This window comes from Myotis lucifugus, unplaced genomic scaffold (genome assembly GCF_000147115.1).
Source record: "Myotis lucifugus unplaced genomic scaffold, Myoluc2.0 scaffold_287, whole genome shotgun sequence".
NCBI classification, from domain to species: domain Eukaryota; kingdom Metazoa; phylum Chordata; class Mammalia; order Chiroptera; family Vespertilionidae; genus Myotis; species Myotis lucifugus.
The window spans coordinates 223574-250109 of record NW_005871335.1 but is presented as its reverse complement, the minus strand read 5'-3'; the positions used below and the strand labels follow the sequence as shown (position 1 = coordinate 250109).

The following is a 26536-nucleotide window of genomic DNA, read 5'->3' as shown; positions in this document are numbered from 1 at the left end:
AATATATTTTTATTGATTTTTGAGAAAGAGTAAGAGAGAGAGAGAGAGAGAAACATCGATGTGAGAGAGAACCATCAATTGACTGCCTCCCATATGCACTCCTACTGGGGATTGAACCCACAACCTGGGTATGTGCCCTGACCAGGAATTGAACCTGGTGACTTTTGGGTGCACGGGATGATGCTCAACCAACTAAGCCACACCAGCCAGAGCCACAATCTATATACATAAAAGCCTAAGGGACCATCTGACCATTTGACCGTTGGACTGGTAGCTATGAAGCACACTGACCACCAGGGGGCAGACGCTCGACGCACAGCATGGAAACATGAAACAGACTGATGAATCTCAGAGGAAAGAGGGAAGGGGGGAGGGTGAGAAGAGATTAACCAAAGGTCTTATATGCATACTAGAGGCCTGGTGCACAGATTCGTGCACTGGTGGGGTACCTCAACCTGGCCTGTAGGGATCGGGCCCAAACCGGCAGTCCGACATCCGGTTCTGGATTGCAAGAGGGCACAGGCCAGGCTGAGGGACCCCACCGGTGCACGTGCACCGTTCCTCTAGTTCTTTAATATTAAATCCCCTTTAAGATCAGAAAGCAGGCTGGAGAAGATAAAATAACTTGTATAAGGACTGCCGGAGTCCAAGTGCATTCCTTTTCTCTATGCAACCTGCTACTTTCATAGTTTATTTACTGTGCTCCATATGGTGTAGTCACTATAAAGCAAATGGCAATTGGGGGAAAAAATAACTTGCCTGCCATTTCTCTCCTTCATAGCTGGAGAAAGAGTTTACTAACATCAGTGTCAATGATCATAAAGTGAAAACGTCCTGAGCCTTAAATTTGATTTTCAAATACCAGTATTTCAGAGGCAGATTACCTGACTCCAATAATATGCCTCAAACCTGGCACTGTGTGTGCAATGGAGAGGGAATATTTTCATCCATTATAAGAGGCTGTCAGAGGAAAACATTTTCCTGAGATCCTACCCAAGAGAACAGCATGTGAAGCAACATTATCATATTTTACTGAACTTTCATATACTCCATGCAGGAAAATATATATATTTTATCTTTTGAAAAGCCTTGGTAACAAAAGGATAAAATATCCATCTAAAACTCCAAGTACATTCTAATAATGCTGCATTCATGTTAATAACATTAAAGAAAATTCACGGGGCTCGACAGCCCATCGGACTGTGCTAGGAATGACTATCCTTCGGTTGCAGGGGGAAAGCTCAACCCCGTGGCTTTGCCCACCCTTTCCAGCAGGGGGCAGGTGGCAGCTGAGGGGCCCGGGGGAGGGCATCCGTTTAGAAAAACTCCCTCCCAGTGAACAAGAGGTGGGGAGAAATTCCTTATGCAAGGCGAGCTAAGTACAAGCTTAGTTTCATTTGCATGTTCCTGTAGAAGGACAAGGGTATAAATTCTAGCCTCTCAGAGCACATTTACATAAAGGTTTCAGGGCACTCTCAGGAAACACTAAAAGGGACTTCGGAACTGACAGTGATTCTGGTTCTTAAGAATCTCAAGAAACGTGAGGAGAGGAAATGTACCAACTGTTGGTCGTTGGGTAAATTACTCTGAGGAACAGAGTTCTAAAGACCTATGTCTTGGGCGAGGCAGCCTCTTGTTGGTGACTCAGAGCATCCCTGCTGATTCCCATCAGGCGTGGTTACTTAACCTGCTTGGCTTCCAGATGGATCCCCAGGGATCTTGCTTTAAGAGGCTCCCATGAAACTGGAAAAGCCATACTATCTTCTGGGGCAGTGGTCGGCAAACTCATTAGTCAACAGAGCCAAATATCAACAGTACAACGATTGAAATTGCTTTTGAGAGCCAAATTTTTAGAACTTAAACTATATAGGTAGGTACATTGTTATTAACTTAGTTAGGGTACTCCTAAGGCTTAGGAAGAGCCACACTCAAGGGGCCAAAGAGCCGCATGTGGCTCTCGAGCCGCAGTTTGCTGACCACGGTTCTGGGGAAATGCAAAAGAAGGCTGGAGTCCCTTCAAGGTCAGACCATTCGGGCTTGGAGAAACTCCAGCGCCAGGATGGGGCCACAGTGCCATGTTTCGGCAGTGCCAGCGAGAGCAGGGTGGACTCCTGGGGGTGGGAGAAGCAGGAGTGACACTAGCTCCATAGACACTGGCCTCCCAGGAAGCATGTGCCACCCAAGACCATGCAGAAGGGAGAGGCCCAGGAGGCTGGGAGCGGCTCCCAACAATGGTCGTGAGTGGGGACCCTGAGCTAAATACCACTGCCATTGCAAGCCTTCGATTGGATTGCCCTATTCTTGGTGTGACGGGACCTGAAGGTCACCTTTGAATGCTTTTCAGTCTTAGCGCTGGATGTGGAGAAGAACAAACTTAAAATTTCCATCCATTATCATCCTTATTATCCACGGAGAAGAACGGGCAGGCTGAGACATGAATGGCAGGGATGTGGCAGCTTCGCCCTGTTAAATTATGCACATCCTAGGAAATGACTTAAAGGATGAGTGCCTAGGAGACACAGGGACGGGCGTTTACGCTGGCCAGTCCTTCGAGGCGCATGCCTTCAGAAGTTGTGCTTGATTTGCCCTGAGCCCAGGAGGACCTGGACATGTGCCTACGGGGGTTTCATGTTCTCTGGGGGAATAACCCCGAGGCAGGCACTCCAAGGTGTGTCCTCATCACACATGAGGAGAGAGCGAGCAAGCAGGAGAGAGAGAGAACAGGTGACAGAGATTCCACTGCCTCCCTCTATACCGAGAGAAAGCACACGTATTTGTGTCCTAGAAATTAAAACTGTATGTCTTTCTCTCGACCCCACAGCTGCCAGATCTGGTGTTTGAGGCCAATAACTATCTTGGACATTTTACGTGTTCCCTTTTTTTTTTTAAATGAAGGAAGTAGGGAAATTAACCGCCATTAGGAACCGACATTCAGTGTGTGCTTCACCACCTGGCCAGGGAAGAGAGTGGCAGCCAGACCTGCGGCACCACTCTAAGGATAAAGCATAGATGATGCCAGAGCGAAACAAACCGCCCGCAGAGATGAAAATAACAGGCTGAACCCGGTGCCAGCCCGGCACAGGGCACCGCCGTTCCTCCTTCTTGCAAATTATGCCAAAGAGAAGAAAACCGGAGGAAGGTCAGGGCTCTTTTGATCCCATGCCCTGCTCTCCCTAAACCCTGATATGGATGGGAACTATTCCTCCCCCATCTTCAGCTCTCCTGCAACGTTCTGGGAAGGAACCCAGCATTGCGGTCAGACAACGTGAGGTTGAAACTCAGTTCTTCTTCTCGTCTCTGCAAACTGTAGGCGCATTATTTAACAACTGCACATTTCACTCTCCCGGTGTGTGAAACTGACCATCTCAGGTTGTTTGGGCAATAAAACGGGATAAAATATACATGTGTAAATGGAGGTAGTAGGTACTCAATATGTTTAGCTCCTTTCTCTTCCATCTATTTGTGATTCCAGGATCTGGGGCATTTGTTCACTCATCTATTTATCATTTCACTCAATAAACCTTTATCGAGCACTTTCTTTATGCCATGCACTTTGCTGCAAACCAGCAGCTGTCAGCCACAGCCATAAAAATCAGAGGGCCAAAGGAGCCCAGACTGCAGGGCGAAAGGGGCCACCATTATTCAAGATCCTGTGCCTCGTATCTGTTGATGCCTTAATCGCGAGGTCCGTGGGGGGCGGGGGGTGTGCTAGACCCATGGTAACTGGCAAAGACAATATGTCCATCCAAATAGATTTCGTTGCTCCCACTTGAATCGGCATCAAGGGACTCTGGGTATTGTTAATTCACCTCTGAAAGCTGATAAATGTATACACTTTCTCTTCGGTTATATGGGTCCCAGTCTATGAAAAGGCAAATTAAAGGCCTTACCAAACGTGTCATTATGGGTGTTGGTGTAACATTTGACCTTCTTGTGTCTTCGCAATCCTTTTAATTTTCTATTTCTAATCACAGTGTGTAGCGATCTGGGACACACAGAACCGTTGACTATCCAGTATTAGTGAAGTTCCTTATTTATCTATTATACGTGATCACTTACTTCTTCCCATTACATTCTTCCAAGTGGGTAACTTACAGTTATTAACTTTCAGGAAGCCCTTATATATCACAGCATCATACCATTAAGCCTTTTGGAAATTCATCACAAATCAGTATACAGATGACATTGATGTCTTATTGCTATTCATTCCTCCTGGGCCGTTTTCGGCAGTTCATTTTTTATATCCCTGCAGAGCTGAAATATGGCTCACTCCAGTATCTGTCCTTTTTGTAATCGCAAAAGGAAAGCTTGGCAGTTGCCGTATATTATACTCTTGAGAAAAATGCTAGTAATACTTGGAATTGATTGAATAGCATGGACTCAAGACTGCCTGGCACAGGCTATTTCCTCATTCCTATTTAGATTTTTTTTTCTCCCCTGATTCTTACCTTTTGGATCCAGAAACTGCAAAGAGCATCATTAAAAGGCAATGGGTTGAAGAAGGATCACTTACTTGGAAAAGCCTAAAAGCTCCTCCCTATCTTCTCCCTTCAGATTCTCAAACATGTTGATAGTATGTGTTTACAGTGTTGTAGGCTGTGCTGCTGGAAACAGTATCATTGACAAGAGGCTGCTGGAGGGGCTGGAGGTGGAAAAGGGACAAGGGCATCCCTGGTTCTGGGCTAGTGGTGACTTAAACTGGAGAAGTTGAAAATTTGTGACTATCAAGGCATACTCTGTACCCATCCACCAACCTTGCCTTTGCAAATATGTGATTAGGAGGAACTCAGGCTTACAAGAGGCAAGCATGTAAAGGAGATGTATTAAGGGGAATTCGGGTGATGGTAAAGCAAGTCTGAGTCCCATATAATCACTTCTGTGCTCCCCCCCCTCCCCAGTTAGTGGAAACTGGGCTTGCGGAGGGCAGAATATAGGGCACAGTCAGTTCAGTCCCAATGACACCTCAGGAGACCAAACCATGGTCCATATGAATATTTGTGAAACTTCCTTTTCAACACCAGGTGTAATAGGTCTGTCGAGGGTTCCACCTGGACTCCCTCTTCTGGGCTAGTGGACCACGGGCCTCCCAGCTGCTAGGAGCGTTGGCTACAATCAACTCACCCTCCTCGTGGGAACTGCCCTTGGCCTGTAAGAACTGTGGTGGTAAATGCTTATCCACCAACTTTGCAGGGGGGAAAAAAAAAGCCCTAATGGACAGATTTCACTGGTGTAAACACTCCTACCTTCAAGTTACCAACCTAATAAATGCAGAGTTTCGGGAAGAGATTCATAAATGGGCTCTTGAAAGCCAGTGTGAGGGACTTCTCCAGGATCCCAAAGCATAAGAGGTGCCTTGCCTGGGAATGCCAGGGAGGGTATATCCCTGTGGCGTCAGGCTCCAGGTGGACCCTGCTTGAACCCATATCGTTGCTGCACAGCACCCCTGGCCTGCTTCCCCCATTACTTTGAGGCCTACCTTTGGCCACACTTCCTCAGCAAGTCATCTGCACAAGACTTTCCATCTCAGGTTCTAAACCTGGGCTTGGAGAGCAGCAGACCCCGAAAGGCTCTTGATGATCTACTCTGTCCCACAAATACACATGAAGTTTTATGGACCATTTCCATCCCAAAGCTTAAGTGTAAATGGACCCTAATGAGTTCCAAATGGGTAAGAATACATATCTGTGAACATTTCATATCGGTTACCCAAGAAAAACCAGCACCACAGCTACATATTTAGATGGCAAAAATGCTATCTCTACTATTTGCTTTCATCACACACAGGTAGAGCCAGAACATCTAACATTTAAAGGCCCTCCTGCCAACATAATTTCATTCTACCTACTTTTCCTTGGTAGCCCCTATTCTAGCACCTCTGTAAAGCCTGGTTCAACCAACCCAACTTCTTACCCCATTAAAATTAATGCCAGATTGATCCATCTTCTAATTAATCATTTCACTGCTTCCTTAGTATCTATTCTACTCTTCTTTCAAACAGTTATTTAAATGGATTGTTGCCATTTAGTTTTGTGTCTCTATGCTTTCTCCCCTAATATAACATAAAACCTCACTCGGAAAAGGTTTCAGAACATACTTAGGAATTGCAAAGATTTATCTTGGTCAACTAAATTCTGATGTCAGGTTCATGGGAAAACTTAACAATAGAGAAGTGGTAAAATTTTAAGCCACAAACCAATTCACAGGTCTTATTTTTTCCAACTTAGTATTTCAGCCACGCTTTAGGAAAAGTTTCTAGTGTAGGATCCTGGTTTCTAGTGGCAGATTCTGTTGACAGTGAACTTACTTTTCTCACCATGGGGCTTTCCTATATTTTTCCCACTTAAGCCAACGCCACTTCGACTAATTCTACAAAACCCTTTTCTTGTAATCAAGAGTAACCTTGGTTCAACTCAAATCAACCAGCATGATCATAGATAACTCCAGGGATATAAAATAAAAATATAAAAGCACATTTATTTTGAGGAGCTCTTAAGCAAAGACAGAGGGAAAGAAAGCACGTAAGACTATAGGCCAAGTTCCAGATCTTAAAAGAAATATAAACAAGGAACTTAAGATTTTATCTATAAAAGTTCTATGTATCAGGTAGGAACTGGATAAAAAATACTTTCCTTGATGAAAATACAAACACAAGCTTAAAACCTACCATTGGATATAAGGTAAACGAAATCTCACTGCTCAAGTGAAATGAATATTCTCTATTATACCCAAGGCACACCTGTTTTGATGCTCAAGTGACTATTATTACTCTTTGTATTCTTGTGTTCAGGTTGAATTTCGCCCCTCCCTCATGCTAAGAAAAGCCCTCAGCTCATCACCCGAGCCTATGCCAGGCCAAACACGTTAAAACAAACTCAGTAATCCAGGGCACGGACCGTGGCGGAGCGGCTTCATGGGTCTGTAAGTAAGCAACATTTAAACACGGGCAGGAATAATGCTCACGCATAAAGATGCGACGTAAAACACAATGACTGGGATGCATTTAACATGCTGATACCCACCTGATCGCAGACTCCAAAATGCGCAAGGTTTTTAAGCCTTTTGAGTCGGATACACATTTCTTCACGGCAAAATGAAATTCAGAACAGGGCTTTGAATTCTCACTTCCCAAATAAATCTTCAACTCATTAAAAACCACCTTTTAGACGGCTCGCCAGCACGTTTTCGCTATTGTCTATTGGGTTTAGGCATTTCATTTACCAGCTTTTTCCTCCTCCTTACCTTCTGTGTGTGTTTTTTCCACCTTTCACAAATGCAAAGGGACCCATCAGACAGTTCTCAGCTCTTCAAACAGCTGACAACACAAATCGTGCCAGATATAAATATTTACATCGTCAAAAGTAAATGTTTCCAAAATTCCAAACTCCAATGCATTTGAAAATTGACTTGGATCAGGTACGCTTTTCGGAATCGAGAATTTTTTAAAAATCACTTGTCAACAACAACAACAACAAAACACACCAAAAAAAGCCCTAAGAGTAATTTTTACCACCAGGCTCTCTCTCAGTCCCTTCTTTCCCAATGAATTTTAGGGGAAAGTTGTCTTGAAATGAGGTCCCCCCTCCCTTTCACAACATTTCCCTCTAAGATGGTCTATTGAAAAGTGAAAATTATATTCCCATTATTTGTGTGAGCTTTCCATCTTTCCATCCCACCCTCAATGTACCCTTTATGCAAAAACACTTTAAATGCTTGCCATAACACTTAGGAAAAAGACCCAGGTCCTTAGCATAGCCTCAGGATCTGGCCTCTGCCTTCCCCCTCCATCCACAAGTCCCCACTAGCTCCTCTCTGGTCTCTGTCCTTCCACCTTTCTGGTCATCTTTCAGATAATTTCTGGACATCAGTTACCAACCCTCATTCTACTTTGGGCTTTTCCCTTTGCCTAGAATACAGCTATTCCCTCCATCACCCTCTCTAAGAAAGAAAGATAATTGAGGATTTAGTTAACAGGACAACTTGTCCTTCTTAAACACTGGTCAGTGACCTTATCCATCCTCATGACTTGACTGGAATGAGTCCCCTTTTTAGAGAGAGAAGTACATAGAACCCACAACAAGTTCCTTTCGGGGTTTGTAAAAATAAAACTGAACATGGAACAACAATTAGGCTAGGTTAGTTTTCTATGAAACCAGAGCAATAAACTATGCCAACTGCATAGAAGCCTGCTACAGAAATGCTTCCCAAGTTTTATTTAAACAGCACACAAATACTATATGGCTAAATAGTCTTAGCCACATGCAAGGTCTGTTATAACTTGCCTTGTGACCGAAGTCAAGGATACTAACAACACTTTGATTAGTCATTAGTGTTTCTTTTTTTTTTTTTAGTGACAGTTATGCATTAGAAAAAAAATTCCAATATCATAAGGGAAAAAATTACTTACAAAGTCTGTGGTAAGTAAGGTGCATACACTGCATAAATGGAGAAGAGTAGAGCCCTAGGAGCCCAAGCCCTGGAGAACCAGCCGCCCGCAGTAACAAAAGGTGTCCATAATTGTAAGCCCAATCAATGTCTTGCTCACAAATGATCTCCCATTCCTCTTGACTTCCCAACAGCTAAATGACCTTCAAACACAATTTTCTCTATGGATGTGTGTTTCCACCTTCAACAATCTACTCAACAGTAAAAGGTTGCCGAGTAGAAATGCATCAGCAAGAAGAATGCTAGATTCCAGCACTAAGAAGACCCCATGGGCATAACTACATGCCCTTTCACAAGTTAAGGAGGAGCCATTCATAGGGGGAGGAGGGAGAAGGAGAGGGATGCCGGAGTGAGACGCATACAGCACAGCTCAGCATTTCTGTGCAGGAGCTAGGATTCTTAGCCAGCAAGATGCTTCGAGGAAGATGAATTATTGATTTTCTTATAAATCATCTAGGGTGATTTTTGGTTTGTTTTTTTCCTTTTAAAATGATAAACGTCTGATTTTACTCTTGTGAAAAATTTTATTTTCACCTTGTTCAGGTTAAAAGAAGCTCCAGTAAAGAGGTTTCTGGGAAAAAGGATTTTCCCAGCATGATATACAGAGGAGGCAACTCTGTGTTCTGACCTTCATGGGGTACCAAGGGCTAGAACCTCAGGCAACCTCCAGAGGTTACAAGGTAATTAGAAACATGAGGGCTTCACTAGCTAGGGAGAAAAACACACAGTTTAGACATAATTAGATGTGCTGGCAGTAGGCCTGAGGTCTAGGTGAGAAGACAAACTCATCACAGAGATCCAGCCTTGGAGGGCTGGCTTTCAGAATCAGCATCACCCCATACCCCTCCTCAACGTCACCATGGAAGCAACATGGCTGCTTACCTTCCTGCCCCCGGTATTGATGCGAAGCGGTGTCAGAAAGGGGTCGAAGATCATGTGGCTGGTCTCTATGTTGACTGGCGACTGCCGTTTCCCCACGGAGCAAAGGTTCCAAGCTGAGTTCACCAATCCCCAGAAAGAAGGAACTGGAAACAAAAAGAAATTGTAGCATCAGACTGGGTGGAGGGCTGGGGAAACAACGTAGAAAGAGCTATGGTACTAAAGTGGTAAAATCAAAGAGTCAGCCACAGAGGTCCTTGGGTGTTGCTACGGTATTTTTCTGAATTTTAGTCAATTTCTCTAAGTCCTACCTTCATGATCTTTAAGGTCAGATTTCCTTATTGCAGATCCATTCATCCTATGGCCTCTTTGGAAGTACAGTTGGCATTAATGCCTCAGGAGGAAGGTGGCATAGTCCAACCACATCACACTTGCAACATCTCTGAGGCTCATCAAATATTTAGCAATTCCCAAGTTGATGCTCTGCTTTCCCTGTTGGCAGGAATAATGTGAGCATCGACTTTATCCTATATAGCAGAACACGGCATTTGATATATACAAGGTGATATTCTCGGAGTTGTCAAGATCCAACTGAGGGAATGAATGCTTTTTATGACCCTCAGTCAATGCCAGACAGGAGCTTGGCAACTTGACTTTGTTTAGTCCCGCGCTGTGCCATTAACCTAATGCATCAGCAGCTGACGAGCTGGTTCCTTGGATAGGCAGAAAATAATGACACTGAGTGCTGAGTGCTAATCTCCAAAGGGAAAATGTCTACTCGTCTTCCGTGTCACATTAAAACATCTATTAAAATAAACTTCAATGGCAACTTCCAGCCCTACTTTATTTTGTTTAAGAAAGTTAAACAGAGCAGGGCTAAGCCAACCTACTAATTTTATGTCAGTGAACATCAAAGACTATATCCACAGACTTTTCCAGCCCCTCTCAGGATCTCCATTGTGGCCCTGGATCCATATGTTCTCTATATGTCCCCGAGATTATATAACTATCATTCACTCAACCATCCACAGCATCCGTCAGCAGTATAGTGAATTCGCATCGTGTGCCCAGCCCTGGGTTATGCCAAATTGTGAGGAGGGCAGATACAGCTAAGAACAATGCCCACACTGTGGGGAGGGTGTGATGCTAAGTGGAGTGTTTAATGAGACTCTATAGGAGGGGCACCAAACCCTACAGCTGTGGAAATGGAGCCAGGAAGTGATTCCTCCAGAAGATGAGCCCAACAGTCAAATCACAAGCCTCTCAAAGGTACCTGTCCCTCTCAGGAACTCAAATGGAATACGGCTTTTCATTTACAGCAGCTATCTTTCCTGCCCATGTCATGGATGGAGAAAACTAAGGCAAGAGAGGAAGCTGGCAAACACTTGCTAAAGATACTATATAAGAGACCCATAATTCACGAAAAGAATCTCATCTAAATCCAAAATTCTATGACCCTTTTAGTTGTTGCAAGCAACTGTTGGGAAGAAGGGGGAGAAAAATTCAAAACCAATCCCCTGGATTCTTAGGAGAATGTTTCTATGCCAAACTTTGGGCTTCATTGTGAAATATGGCAAACACCTAACTTGGTTCAACCCATTCCGATAAGCTTCTGGTGGCTTCATCCCCTTTAGTGTAAAGATCTTGAATTGGATTTTCAGTCACAACTGATTTTCAAAATGGCAGCAGTGGCCAGAGTTCCAGAGGGAGAAAGAACAAGGAGTGGAAGGAAGAGCAGAGAGAACACACACGTGTTTCCTTGGCATTCTCATTTCTCATCATTGCTTACGCTCTGTTATCACTGCAAGTCACTTAACATCTTAAGAAGTCACATAACATCTTTAGAAGGTACCATACCCTGGAAAAATTTATAAAAATTAAGAAAATTTCCGCATTAAAATTTTATTCCAGAAAATAAAGGTCTGTCTTCTCAAAGCTGCTCTGTTAAAATCATTGACTTAATTCTACACATATACACGTATTCCTCAATAATTTCAAGTTTATTATGAAAATAAAGCATCCATCAGGGCATGCTTCGATCCCTGATGGTCAGGGATGCTTATAAAGATGACAAATGTGAGGATGCCAGGGGATGAATCCAGTCATGGCACTGCCACAAATGGGCTGTGTGACTTTAGCTGAGTCATGGGTCTCTTAGGCCTTGGATAAGTCATGACTTTAGGTAAGTCATGGCTCTCTACAGCCCCTGAGGTCACCTGAACAACAGTCCCCCTTCAAAGTTGCCCACTTCCTAACCCCAGAACCTGTGAAGGTTACCTTAGTAGTAAAAGGTACTTTGCAGAAATGATTACATTAGGGGTCTTGAGATGAGTAGATTATTCTGGATTATTTGGGTCAGTCCAATATCATCACAAGGGTCTTCTTTTTAAGGACAGTGAAGGAGGTTGGAAATCGATAGAAAATATTTAAGGGTAAAGAGGAGGACAGAAGATGCTGGGTTTGAAGATGGATGAAGGGAACACGAGGCAAGGAATGCAGGTGGCCTCTAGAACCTGCAAGGGGCAAAGCAACTAATTCTCCTCCTAGAGCTTCCAGAAGGATCCTGGCCGGCTGACACGGATTTTAACCCCATTAAGGCACATTTCTCATGTCTCACCTCTAAGTTGTAAGAGGAGAAATATGTGTTGTGTTAAGCCACTAAGTTGATATAGCCAGAATAGGAAACTAACACAACCCCTTTATCTTTAAAAGCCTGCGAGACAATACTCTCTTTGGCAAGCAGGCCATCTATGATGTCTGCGGGGCCTTCCCTGGAAGGCAGCTGCATGATAAACGAAGTTACAGCTGGGTGCACATTGCCTTTCATCTACACCCATGAAAATCATTAGCAAAAATAATCCCAACCCTATAAACGGATTGCGAGACTGTTACATGGCAATGTGCTGTGCCTCCCTAATAAACTTCACACCCCCAAAGCACCCCCATGAAAACACAAACCGCAAAAACTTTATGTGAACATCTGCCTGGGCTTTTATTGGGCATGACCCTGTGACAAGCAGATTCCAGGTTTTATATCCCCACTCCACTAGCAAGGCCTGTGTCTCTCGTTCTAAACACCTGTTCGGCCAATTCAGGAACAACTGAGAAACACTCGCCCCTGCTCAGCTGTGTCCTTATTATTCCATTCCTGAAGGAGTTATCTAAGTTCATTTTCCATTGGATTGCTGGTTTTAAATATGCCATAAGTTAATAGTTTTTCAGAAATAGATGCCACCTCAGAGATCATCTGATCTAAATGAATACATGAATTTGAGGCCATCAAGGCAGAGGATCGAGTCCTCAGTCAGGGCACATACAAGAATCAACCAATAAATGCATAAATGAGTGGAACGATAAATCAATGTCTTCCTCTCTCTGAGTGTTTCTTTCTCCCTTCTTTTTTCTCTCTTTCTCTCTCAAATCAATTAATTTTTTTTTTAAAAAAAAGAAACACACCCTTTGGATTTGTGCAGAACTCCTGGTTATCCCAGGGTTCTGATACTTATTTCTCCTCCACATAAACACCCCACGTCTTCTCTGGGACCGAATGTGCCATTTACAGAATGCTATGGCACTGCTTCTATTTCCACCTTTAGACAATGAGTGTTGAATTAATTTTCTCTTAGTTTCCATGACTGTCCCAATAAATCAAAATTTTAAACCTTGTCATTTTTTAAAGCAACATGATATTGCAGCTTATCAGCTAATGCTGTGTCTGTTTCTATCTTGACTGATACAGCTTACTGTTGAGCAAAAAAAAATGTAAATGTAAAGTAAAATTGAGTGAGAATCACTCTAATTAGTGGGCACCTGGTTTGAAAATGTTTGAAAGGGTTCATCCCTGGCATCCTTTTCACACAATCTCCTAATTTACATATAAACCAGAACATACAACAGACCTGGATGTTTTTGCAAATTAATTTTCACTGAACCTAAACAATGGGACTTAATGGCTGAATCACAGCTATGCATTCTCATGCCAAAACATTTCCCCACGACCGTGTTGTCAATCTAAATCCCACATGGTCTGTTGGCGCTGGGTCCAGTGAACTATGAAAGCGGCGCAGTGACTGTGATTTCAGCTGCTTAAAACAGGAGCCTTGGAAAACCCAAAGCAAAACCTATCAGCTGCTTGTTTAAAACCAAACAAAGGAGCTCAGTTTTTTAAAATATATTTTATTGATTTTTTTACAGAGAGGAAGGGAGAGGGATAGAGAGCTAGAAACATCGATGAGTGAGAAACATCGATCAACTGCCTCCTGCACACCCCCTACTGGGGATGTGCCCACAACCAGAATCGACCACAACCTGGGACCCCTCAGTCCACAGGCTGACGCTCTATCCACTGAGCCAAACCGGTTACGGCAGGAGCTCAGTTTTATTAACACATCGTGGTTACCCCCAAAGACAAAAGAAGTTCTCACCAAAACAAGAAATAGGTCAGGAGAGCAAGGGACCAGAAGAATGAAGTCTGATACTGAGAGTTAAAATTTGCCTCGATGATATTTTCACCCTGAGAAGATGCTCCAAAGTCAGTGTAGGCCTTTAGGCATCCTCCTTATTCATTTGTCCTGAATTGTCATTTGTCATCTCAGCAAACTTTGCAGAGACCACGCTGTTGTGGACAGGGAGTTCAGCACTTGGAACCAATTTATGCAGCTTATGTGAATTTGCTAAATTCTATGGGAACAAAATAAACTCAATGAAAAAGTGTTTACTGACAGCCTATGACGGGCCAGGCATTTGGCTTGACACTGACAATTCACTTTGGCAAATATTTACTGAGGACCTACTATGCACCAGACGCTGGCATCAGTTCTGGATAGTCAGTAATGAATGAAGCACATATGGTTCCTGCTCTCCTGGATCTTGCAGTCTAGTGGGGAATATGGGAGATACTGTTTATCTCCAAGTTTACAGATGTATATCTATGTAATTAGGACTTTTCGGTAAGCATGCTATAGATACAATTAAGATGGTAATGAATTACAGAATAAAGCATGGATGGGGACATAACCCAGGAAGAATGGTTGAGGATAATTTGTCTGGAAGTGACATCTGGTACACCCTGGAAGGACTGGGAGGAGTTTCTCCTGAATAGTGGCAGGGGAAGAGATGTCCAAGGCAGAACTGAGGAGCAGTTCTTGGCAGAGAAGAGCTTAATATGTTCCAAGGAACTGAGAAGAAGCCAGTTAACGTGAACGTGATGAATCAGATGGGAAGGAAAGTGAGATGAGATGAGGTTGGCCAGGTAAACCAAGGACAGATGTTCAGGGCTCGGCTGACCACAGTAAGCGGTTTGCATTGTACTCTAATGTGCTAGAAAGGACTGAGAGTTTTAGGCAAGGAAGTACCATGGTCTGATTTATGAATTAAAAGCATGTATCTGCTTTGGCTGGAATACAGCCAAGAGTCAGTGTGATTATCCTTGGAGTAGTTTGAGTGGGAAAAGAATTGGTTCCCGAGCAACAGTTAGATTTTTACATGAATTTAATCCTATTGCTTTGGGTTTGTTTAAATTCTATCTCAAAGGCAGAACTAATTGAATGTTTTAAAAACTATTCTCTTCAACATGTGTGCCAATAAAATAGCATTTTTTCCTAGGATCCAACTAGGGCTTTGTAAGTCATCATTTGAAGCAAAGAATATTTTCGTGAAGACACAGCTAAGGCAATCTATTCTTGCTTTCAAGCAATAAACTAACTCCCTAACTTCTGGCCAAAGGAAAGCAAATGAAAGTTGGGAAATGAATACTGGCATAAAACACATCTTCAGTGAATTTAGTCCTACAAATGAAGCCTTCCACTTCAATACAGCAATCTCTACTTTAGGGTTATAAAGCATATGAATATATTTTAAATAAGAACTCATATCTTTCCCTTGCTCTTTTCCTCACCAATGCTGATTTACTGTCTCCTTCCTTTTTCTCAACTGTAATAAATCCCCACTTTGAGCCATTGTTAATGACCATGTTTAAAATACCCACGGCTGCAGGTGTTGGTCCCTGGATAATTTCAGATTTATTTCACAGGGGGACGTGGCTCAGCGTAACTCCTTTTGCTGCTGGATTCTACTTCCATTGCTAACTAGGCTCCCCCCCTCTCATTTGGACATTTAAGGGGTTACAGATATCCTATTTAACACATCACCATTCATTTGTACATTTCTCTAAAAAATTAAAAGAATATCTCAAATAAACCATATAAAATGGCCCCACTCTTTAGAACTCTCCATATATTGGGAAGATGGGCAAGCTAACAAATAGTTATAACAAAACATTATAAATGTTATAATTAAGGTGTATGCATCTTAAAGCTTAAATGTAGAGAGGGGAGTAAACTGACTCAATCCTCTTCTTAAGTGCTATGGTAAGTCTTCCTAGTAGAGGAGACATTCGAGTTCATCCTGAAAGCATGACCACAGATTGCAAGCTGTGAAAGTTTTATAACCAGTTAAAGGGCTATCAAGTCCTCCCCAACATGGAGAGACAAGCAGTTCCTAGCAACCGAGACCAGTCACCACTGGGATTTGAATAACTGTTATACAGGGAGAGTTTAAGCCACTGGATATTCTGGCATCTCCAACTTGGAGAGTGATTCTTGTATAAGAGAAAGACCCTGAGCTATCCTGTTTGCCCCTTGAGTGGGTGGCTAAACTTCCATAGCCTTATTTTCTCCATTTGTAAAATGGGGATGATGGTTACTTCACAGAGTTGTTGGGAAGATTAAGTGAGAACATGTTTATAATGTCATTTCTAGAATAAGTATTCAATGAATGCTGCAGAGGGAGTTGAGTGAGGGGACCCTGGGGAATGGTGTGGCCACCGTACTGTGGTTCCACCACTGTCGCATTCCAGAGAGGAAAAGGGTGAATGATCCAGGCAGGAGGGGAGGAGAGCAGCTTTCAGATGCCCACACAACCTGGATTCAGAGCAGGGAGCAGTCTAGGTCATTGGATTGACCACTTAATTTCATACTTTTAATGAGCCACGTGCAATTATTTCTTGGTTCATGACTCAATGTCTGAATGAGTGGAGGGAGTGAGCCCAATATTTAAACAAATGACCAAAAAAAACAACAACTTATAAGTGGTAAAATCAGGATTCAAGACTCAGACTGTCTAGCCCAGATCTTTGATCTTAACGCCTGTGTAATACTTCCTTTCTATCCTGGTACACTGACTTGAGCCTAACACATATTCTCTTGAGCTTCAGTCTCCTTTGTGAAATCAAGATCATAAGAAGATACACTTCGCTGGATACCTGTGTCCAACTAAGTAACAGTAAAAACTAAAAGGACAAAACCAGCAACAACTATCACAGCCAGTTCCATTTACTGACGAGTCATGGATTATGCCACCGGAGGTAGACCGGAAATTATTCATAACTGTAGTCCTCAAAGATGGACATTATTTGTCCCATTGTACAGAGGTGGAACTGAGACTCAGAATGTTGAGTAACTGCCCAAGGACATTTAAAATGTACATAACTGGGCTGCTGACTTGAACCCGGGTCTGGCTCCCATCCTCATCCTGCTCATCCATTCTCATATCCAGCAACAGATCTAAGCTGAACTAAGCTGCCAACATGACTTTCTCCTCGATATTTTGCTTTCTCAGAATTCGTTTGCCAGTGAATCAGGATGACTCGTTTTTTGGTGAACACAGGAAGCCATGAAACAGTCTGGATTACGTAGGCATTACACCCTGTGTGTGCTTTAGGTTTCAGATTTAGCCCAACAGTGGTGTTACCAGTAAGCATTATCCCATTGTATTTGGGGGGGGGGCATTGTCTCAACGTATGTCAATAAACCAGCCCATTCATTACTTCCACCTACCCAACTTTTAAAAAAAATGACCAGGCTGATGCCTCTGGTTAACCACAGCATCGGCCTGAATTTGATACAAAAGCTGCATCCACTTGGTTTCTAGAAGCACATATCAGTAGTGATGGAACCAGCTGGGGCATGAGAACCGAACACTCAGTGAAGAGCATTTAGTCACTGAAACTAGGTGATCTGCTTTAGCCTCCGGGAATTTTGAAAAATTCACCACACAGTACCAGGCAACAGTTTCCTACAAATTCAAACACCTGGTGAAGCATTTTAAAATCCTGCAAAACCCCTGCATATCTTTAAATACACTGTCCTTTATCTATTTGAATATGTAAATACTCTCTCTCTCTTCCCCTAACTCTCACCACCTTTGTGCGCACAAAATTATCCCCTTCTACAAATGTTAAAAGTAGGCAAATGATGAAAGCTCTGTTCCCCAGATGCGTGTGGAGATAAACTGAGCACTGGCCTCACAGCCCATCCCAGTGGTGGGTATCTCAGCCTTTTGCAACTTCTCACTGTGTTCACATTTGTATAATCCTACAGAAAGCTCCAGCTGTTCCAGTCTGTCTTGAGTTTGACAGATATTTAGGGCATTTTCTTTATCATTTGCCAAAATAACAGGCCTCGGTTATCTTCATGACACATTAGGAGAAATAATCTTCCTCTGATCACTGAGTCTTGGGGCCCAAACACAACAGAATCAGTCACTAAACAGAGAACAAAAACACGATCTGTTTAGTCTCTTCCCGATTTTGTGTGAGGATGGATTGTCCAATAACTCTGCGGTGCATAGCCTATGGAGATGCTAAATTTAGCTTCTATGTAATATGGTGACTTCACCATGACATTCAACTTCTCCTAACTTTCCTATTTGAGTTTTGCATCAACACGCTTCCTATTAGCAGGTGAGAAAACATACAGGCATCTCACTAACTGTCGATCTCTTTCATCCCCCACATCTCATCAACAATCAAATCTGGGTGAGTTCTTTGCTAAGAAATACTCCTGTCCAGCGTAGTTGCCATTAGCCGAGTCCAGGTTCCCACTTCTACACACTTTCATTTCTGCAACAGTTCCTTAGATAAGTTCCCCGGCTCCAGGGTCAGGTCCATATCATGAATGACATGAGAGCTTGGCAGACAAGGATGAGTAAGGGCTGGAAGTTGGGTTGGATCCGTGGTCCACAACAGAATTCAGTGCACAGCAAGGGTCAGGATTAGGTTACTCTAGGCCTTTGTAGCCCTAGAGTTCTGATTTGATGTCACCATTATATCCCCAGTTCCCATTCCTGTGTGGTACAGAGTAGGCACTTAACAACTATTTATCCAATAGTTAAATGGATACATGGATAGATGGATGAGAGAGAGCATAATCTGTTTCCCCCCGTTACTGTCTTTCAACACAACTTGTGGGATGAATGTACATCTTTCTGTTTTATTTTCATACCTTCAACAACACAGTGTATTCATGCATACTCCTATGCTTCTTTCCCCCCTAGATTCATTGAGGTATGACTGACAAATAAAATTTTTATATATTTATGCTGTACAACAAGATTTTTAAAGGTGTACAATGTGATGATTTAACATACATTACCACAACCATTAATTATCATTAATTAACACATCTACTTAATTAACTTTTTGTTTTGTGGTGGGAACACTTAAGATCTAATTTCTTAGCAAATTTCAAGATAAAACAGAGTATTATTAACTATAATCACCATGCTGTACATTGGATCCCCAGAACTTACTGCAAGTGGACCCTTTGACTGATGTGACCTCATTTCCCCACTCTCCGGCACATGGCAACCACCTTTCTACGCTTTGGTTCTCCGAGTGTGAATTTTTAGATTTCACATTTTCTGGTTTTCTCTTGACCATTCCCTAGTCAAACCCTACACATCCGATAATTTCTAACTTAAAATTCCAGTCTCTCCATTAAGTTATCCTCTACTATTTCTAGAGAAACTGGTTAGAAGACAGACCATTTCATACTTAATTATGCATGGGCACCTTGTTCAGTGCTTTGCAAATGCATTACATAATTTCCTAAGTAGAAGCGAGCACCTCAAGATCAAGAATTTGAACATAACACAGAACAGGATTACAAGGCTTAGGCCTATAAAAAAATGATTCATAAAGTGATTGACCAAGATTGAATCTAAGGGGCTTTTAAAGAAAAGCATTTGTATCTGAAAAGACATCAGCAGTGAAATGGACTTGGTGATATTTTGATACTCCTCACCATCCAGCACCCACACGTGAGCCCAGCCCTATCAAGTTCCTTACAGTTACACTAACATGCCTTCCCTGCCATGGTTCCACTGCCCACAGTGCCATTCCCAACTGCCCCTGCAGAGAGCACATCCTCATCTTTCAGGATGCAGGTCAAGAGACCACTCTAAGAAGCTTTACTCATCTGCTATTCCCTCTACTCTCCACTCTTCCTGATGGAGTCACATGCTCCATCCCCGTGCAACTTGGGCACTCCTCTATTCGAATACTCACATCTTGTTGATATTTTGTATATTCCTGTCTGCCCAGCTATGATGGGCATTTTGTGAAAACAGACTGCTGTCTCTATATCATCATTGTTAAGCACAATGCTCAGTAGATAGTAAATTTATAGGCAATGTTGTTGAAATCTAGTCAAGACCATATATACACTATTGGAGGAAGAGACAAAGGATGAAGAGTGGGGAGGACTGTCATTTTATTGAACATCTACTTTCTGACAGGCCCAGTAATAGGCATTTACTCAGGATGTTTATTTGATGCCTGATGACTCTGCCCAAATAAAGAGATAAGCCCTGGTCTCAGGGACACGATCTTATTTATCTAGGTTGTAAAGCATGAACACCAGCCACAGTGGGGATTTAATGGCATTCTTACCAAGGCAAAAATCCAAAGTTGGATTACCAAATGAAATAAAGGAAAAAGAATGATTCAAGATCAAAATCAAAGGAAGAAAAGTAGATGAGGGAGGAGATTTGCAGTGGGCAGTAGGAAGGGGAAAAAAGGAATCTCTTCAGCCAAACAGTAAGGAGACAGAGAAGCATTTCATTCATTTCTATCTCCATGAACATGGTATGCTCTGAGCTTCCAAAAGCATAGCCCTGATCGATACTTCTGCTAATCATCAAAGGTAGATAGTAGGTTGCATCAAATGATCACATTGGAAAAAGAAGTAAAATGGTATCACCCCAGGAGACCCTGACATTGGTAAAAATGGCTTCAGAACGTAAAAGAATGCTACCTATGCTGGTAGTCATGTTTCCCCTTTTAAAGACATTCCCGCTTCCCCACAGCCCTGTATGAAGATTCAATAATGAATGAATGTAAAAGTGCTTTGTAAACTGTCACACAGTCTTAACTATTTGTATTTACATTACAATTTGCTTACAAATGACCAGCACCATCCTGGTCAGCTGGGGCTCAGCATTTCAGTACCATTTTGCCCTCCTGGCAGAACAACTCAAGTTCATGTGCTAAAAACAAGAAATAGATCTTTGCTGTGATGCTTGCTTAGAGAGCATGGATGTTTGCCTTTTTCCTTTATTGCTGTTTCCTAAGGAAAAAGTGAGGTAATTAATAAATCATACTCCAACTGGCAGCCTCCCCAGGAGAACTGTGGCAATGCAGCAGCAGAAATTCATGCGGATCTAAGGGAAGCTTTCTTTTAGAGACTAATCCAGCTTAGAAGACTCTCTCACATCAATGGTTTGGGACATTAAAGTTTGACATCTTCTGTCTGAAACAGCGAGAATCTGAAGTATCCTCATTATAGTTGGCGGTTCCCTGGTCATAGCTGAGAAGAAGTCAAAGTGCCCCGAGGAAACACCAGTTCATGGTGACAAGAGATTAAAAGAGCATCTGAGTTTTAAATATCTGGATGCCTCGGAGAGTCAGCAGAGACAGCTCAGAAATAAAATCAGCACTGAATACATTCTTATAAGTTTCCTCTGTAAGTGGCTTGAGCCTCAGCACCCAGTTCATCATAAGGCTTTCTGTCTTTGCCTATGCATCGGGAAATCAGAAAAATCAGCAAAGCCATCGCTTTTCCAACTCTTTTAGGTTCATAAAGCATGTTTTCAAAACCTGCAGTTCATGACTCCCTAATGTAGCTGTACAGGATTTAATCAACAATTTGGCAGTTTATTTTTTAAAATCAAATTTTAAAAGTATTGTTATTGATATCAGAGAGGAAGGGAGAGGGAGAGAGAAATGAAAACATCAATGAGGAGAGAGAATTGTTGATCAGCTGCTTCCTGCATGTCCCCTACTGGGGATCGAGTCTGCAACCGGACATGTGCCTTGACCAGAAATTGAACTGTGACCTCCTGGTTCATAGGTCAACACTCAACTACTGAGCTACACTGGTGGGCAGGATTTCATCAATAATTTGGCAGTTCAATAAAAAACCCCTTGTGCAAATGTCTGGGTCACCAACATGAGCATGTATACCCTCTTCTCTCAGAAAGAAGTGACTCTTAAAATCTCTCTCTGATCTTCTGGAAAGCAGAGAGCAAAACCCCAGTCCAGAAGCAATCAGAGGTGATGGATTACTGATCACTATAAACATTCATGAATAGAGCCTTAGTGTAGTGATGAAGCATTAATTCTGGGCACAGCAATAAGCTATGAGCATAGAAGACACTCAGTTAATATTGGTGCAGTGAGGAATAAAGAGTAGATTAATGTTGAAAAGAAAGCGAAACAGAAAAAGCTGGTTAAAGAATCAATGGTCTTGGTAGGATGCAAAGAGTTGGCCTAATGCTGTGGTTGAATAATTAACTTTTTTGAAGAGCTAATTCCATTCTAGGCCCTGTTTTAGGGTCATATAGGCATTAATGCCTTTAATCCTCACAGCATCTTATCATACGGCTACAACGATTATCCCCACTTAACAAGTGAGGCAACTGAAGCAGAGGGAGATTGAGTTTGCAACACAGTAAGTAGTTGGGCCAATATTCAAAGCCAGGAAGACTGGCTCCAGAACCTCTATCCCTTAAACACTATGTGATCTTACCTTGATTCTTAATCTTTAAGGATACACAACAACCAGTTCTTATTAAATAAATCTATTGTGGGATCCAGGGATTTTCATAGACCATCATAATGGAGAACACCAGCTGATAAAATTAACATATATTGGCAGAAGGTTGGTGTCTGAGATTCACAAGGTGAGCAATGTGACCTGAACAGTGACAGACCTCAGAAGAAAAGCATCTGAACTAAAGAGTCCATTAGAAAGAATAAAACAGAGAAACAAACATCCACATTTTGCTTCCAGCCCTGCCACAGGAGAGAGGCACTGAAAGGTGTTCATTGGTGAGGATGGTAATAGTTCACTAGGATTTACCATAGCCCTCAACTGTGTATTTATCTCTTCTTGTTCTAATTCCTTGTCCACCAAAATCCTCGGATAAACATCCCAGAGTGTTCTAATCTCAAGATAGAAAAAAAGTCGTTTTAGATGATAGACCGAAATAGTTCTGCTGTGGTTGGGGGACATTTCCCCATTTCCTCATCATAGAAGCAACTTGTCATGATGGCTGATGCATCCACTGTCCTGTGCTATTAGAATGAGCACCAACCAGCCCCAAAGGCCTGATCATCTGTGGATATACCTAGACTATCCTGTTTCTGTGGTTGCAAATCTGCTCATCAGACATTGGGTCATAGGTCCTGGCCCACATGTGGCCTCAGACAGGCATTGCCAGCAACCAGCCCACACCTCTCAATGGCTTGTCTCTGTAGTAGCCCCCACCTTCCACACCCCCAACTCATCGGAAGAGAACTCACATTCATCATTGTTTTAGAAACTATAAACTGCACTTGAAAACAAAAAATGATCTGTTCACCAGAACGTAATTCATAATAATGCAGCACCAAAAACCATCTAAGTGTGCAACAACAGAATGATTTAGTAAATTAGGTACAGCCATATAAAGTCATAAAATTTAACTATAGAGCAAATTTTTATATAAAATATTGTCTCAAATATACAAAACAAGCATACTGGAGGGGAAAAAAATTAACCAAAATGTGGATAACAGGTATCTCTGGATAGCAGAATCACAGGTGAATATTAATGTAAATGCAAGTGTGTTTGCATATCCAAGCTTTCTACAATGAGCAGGTAGTACTTTCATAATGGAAAAAAAAAATACTGCTTATTTGGGTCAACTTTAACCCTTCAAAAATTATATTCTGTTAACCTGAGATTAATTTTCTTATCACGCCTGAAGGAAAACTGTCAACCTCCCAGTATTCACTTCCCAAATTTATGGGCTGATGGAGATGATGTGGTCACACCCAGGAATAAAATGCAGGAGATAAGAAAGCAGAGAAACTTGTGGGCACACGTAGCGATTGCCAAACAGGACACACGAAAAACCTCAATATACTGAGCAGGAATGATTCCCTTTCATCCCTGCCCTTGGACATGAGAAGTTAATAGGGGTGTTGTTAATTGGCTGGTTTTTATCCTAATTGGCTAATGAGTCCAGTCCAATCTCAAGAAAAACCAAAGAGGAGGAAACAGATAACAGGAGGATTCAGCTGCTGATTGATGTTTCAAAGAGTCTGCATTTTTTAAGTGTCAGAAGGTCCCAGGTCCTGAGGCTCAGAGCAGTAGCTCCCCGGAGAGTGGAGAGTGGGGGCTCCATTAGGTGAAGTCCCTGCTGGGGCACAGCTGGCCTTCCTGTCTCTTTGAAGAAAAATACAGGAAACTGACTGCACACATTTGAGTTTGTCAGGTAATACTGGGTGAAGCTTAAGCAAATGCAGGCTCATTCTGGGCTGTGGACAGAAGACTGGGGAGGGCCTTCTGGAAGGGACGAGTTAAACCCATTGAAGCTGAGCTTGCTCATTCTTTCCCCACACCAATTAGTGCTGCCGTTTAACACAGGGATTAGCATGCTTATTTCCTGGGACTCTCATCAAAGGATCAGTTAGTGGAGCTAGACTTCTGCAAAATGTTGAAGTCAGCTAAATGGGTTTTCCACTTCTTTTCACTTGCCTTTTAAGCCTCCTTCCTGCCCTATTCCCTTCCCAGTTAGTCTGGGTTCCCTTTCTCACTCCCTTTTGGTCTACCTCTCCTGCTCCTGACGACAGGTATTACATGTGTCACAATCACACAGTCTGAACGACAACTCGATACTTGTGATCAGACACAGGAAGGGTGGCAGAACGCTTGAAGCTTGTGCTACATCAGAAATTCAGGACTTTATCCAAACTTTCCTAAAAGAAGGCAGGAAATGAAAAACAAACAAACAAAAAACAACAACAACCCACACACAAGACAAATGAAAGAGAATAAGAACAAGCATCTGATTAGAGGAGCTAATTCATATATCACCAAACTGACCTCAAGACCAGCTCACAAAAGTCCCCTGGGCTCTGGTTATTTGCAGATGAAAGGACTCTCAAGACAGCAGGGGGAAGAACTCAGGATTTATAAAACAATGAGGAATAAAGTCTTTCCCATGTTTAGTGTCTCCCTTTCCATTCCTCTTACACATCTTTTTAACCTGTCTAATCCTATATAATAAAACCTAATATGCTAAGTGTCTGGTCGTCTGGTCGTCCGGTCGTCCATTCAACCAATCAAAGTGTAATATGCTAATGATATGCTAAGGCCACTCAACCGCTTGCTATGACGTGCACTGACCACCAGGGGGGCAGACGTTCCAACCTGTAGGCTAGCTTGCTGCTGGGGTCCGGCCAATCAGGATTGAGCAAGACAGGTTGGACATGCCCTGAAGCCTTCCCTCAGTCCCTCCCCTGCTGGCCAAACTCCTGTGTCCCTCCCCAGCCCGGATTGTGCACCGATGGGGTCCCTTGGCCTGGCCTGCACCCTCTTGCAATCCGGGACACCTTGGGGGATGTCGGAGAGCCGGTTTCGACCCAATCCCGCAGGCCAGGCCAAGGGACCCCACTGGTGCACAAATTCGTGCACCGGGCCGCTAGTTTAAGATAATCATCCACTAAGAGGTCTTACAACTTTTTCCTGCTTCCCTTCCTCTGCATTAGTTCTAGTTAGTTCTAACTACTGATCAGATATTTTGAGTATCTTTTTGGATCAAGAACTTTTAGTGGCTTCTCATTGTTACTAAAACATTTACTGTAGCTCTCAAGACCACCCACTGTCTGGCAGCTGCCTGTCTTGGGGCTTACCTCCCACTGCTCAACCTCATGCTCTCTGGCCTCTGCAGAACAAGAAGTCTGTAATTCCTTGTGTGTCCTGGAGCTTTCCTCTCTTCATCATACCATGCTCTTTGCCTGACATGACTACTCACTAAAGTCTACTCATTCTCCAAGGCTGGACTCGAGTATCTCTTCCTTTGGGAATTTCCCACAATGCCCATTTCTGCTTCTGAAATTCTGTTGTATCCAATGTTTCCCTTCTGCCACTTCTTATACTATAATAGCTCTTATAAATAGTGGCAGACAGTACATTTTTTATGTCCTAGTATTCCTTATAGCTTGTGGTAGATAATGGAATATCAATTGTTTTATGAATGAATGAGGAATTCAGTCACAAACTCCGAATGAACGCCACCACACTGATGGGGCTTTCTCTTTGGCTTGCTCACTTCCTCTTTCATATGCACATTATGCACACACACACACACATACACACACACAGTTAGAACAATTCATATATCTTAATTGAAAAAACAAAAGAATGATAAGCAGACGGAAAAATAGAGTAAAAATAATGATGAAATAAGACAGATCTTTTCCTAAGTGGCCTTTAGAATGTAATTATTTACAAATTTCTGTATGTAGAATCCACCTTGTTCCACAGAGGCCTTTGGACACTTTCTATAGTGCGAAATCTTGATTTTCGGATGCATCGTCACAAGGCAAAAAATAAGCACAGACTTTGTCTAGACTTCTGAACCGCCTTTACCTGTGTGGAGGTGAAAGACAATTTGAAATTTCTGTAATGATAAACGGGAGGGCTAATGAAGTCCCATGGAGGTTCACCTCCCTGAGATTTGTAAACAGAGTGTATGATCTCGTTGGGGTAGATAGGACCTGTGGGTCTCTCTGCAGACTAAATTAACGCTGTGCAAATATTCCTACTCAATTGTAAAGGTACATTATACTCAGGGAAATTATTCTCCCAGCAAACAGACAGATATTTAACTTCACTTAATATGACACTATAGTCTGAATTCTTAATGTGAGACAGGGGTCCCTTTCTGAGCTGGAGTAAATGGTGTATGCCACATTTGAACAATGTGGCGGTGCTCTGTAGTGCCGATTAAGTCATCCTCTCTTTCTGACCCCAAACTTTCTGCTCTTTTATTCAAGGCATGGTGCACCTAGCAGACCTTGACAATCACTAGACGATGCAGGAGGTGT

General features: G+C 42.6%; 1 protein-coding gene across 1 annotated transcript in view; it reads right to left on the bottom strand.

The window, feature by feature from the left end:
- Window positions 1-26536, bottom strand: part of CA10 (carbonic anhydrase 10) — a 360899-nt gene that overhangs the window by 202798 nt on the left and 131565 nt on the right. The window contains exon 3 of the mRNA XM_006099862.3: window positions 9325-9467. Coding sequence (XP_006099924.1) covers window positions 9325-9467 — 143 coding nt within the window. The remainder of the gene's footprint in view (window positions 1-9324; window positions 9468-26536) is intronic.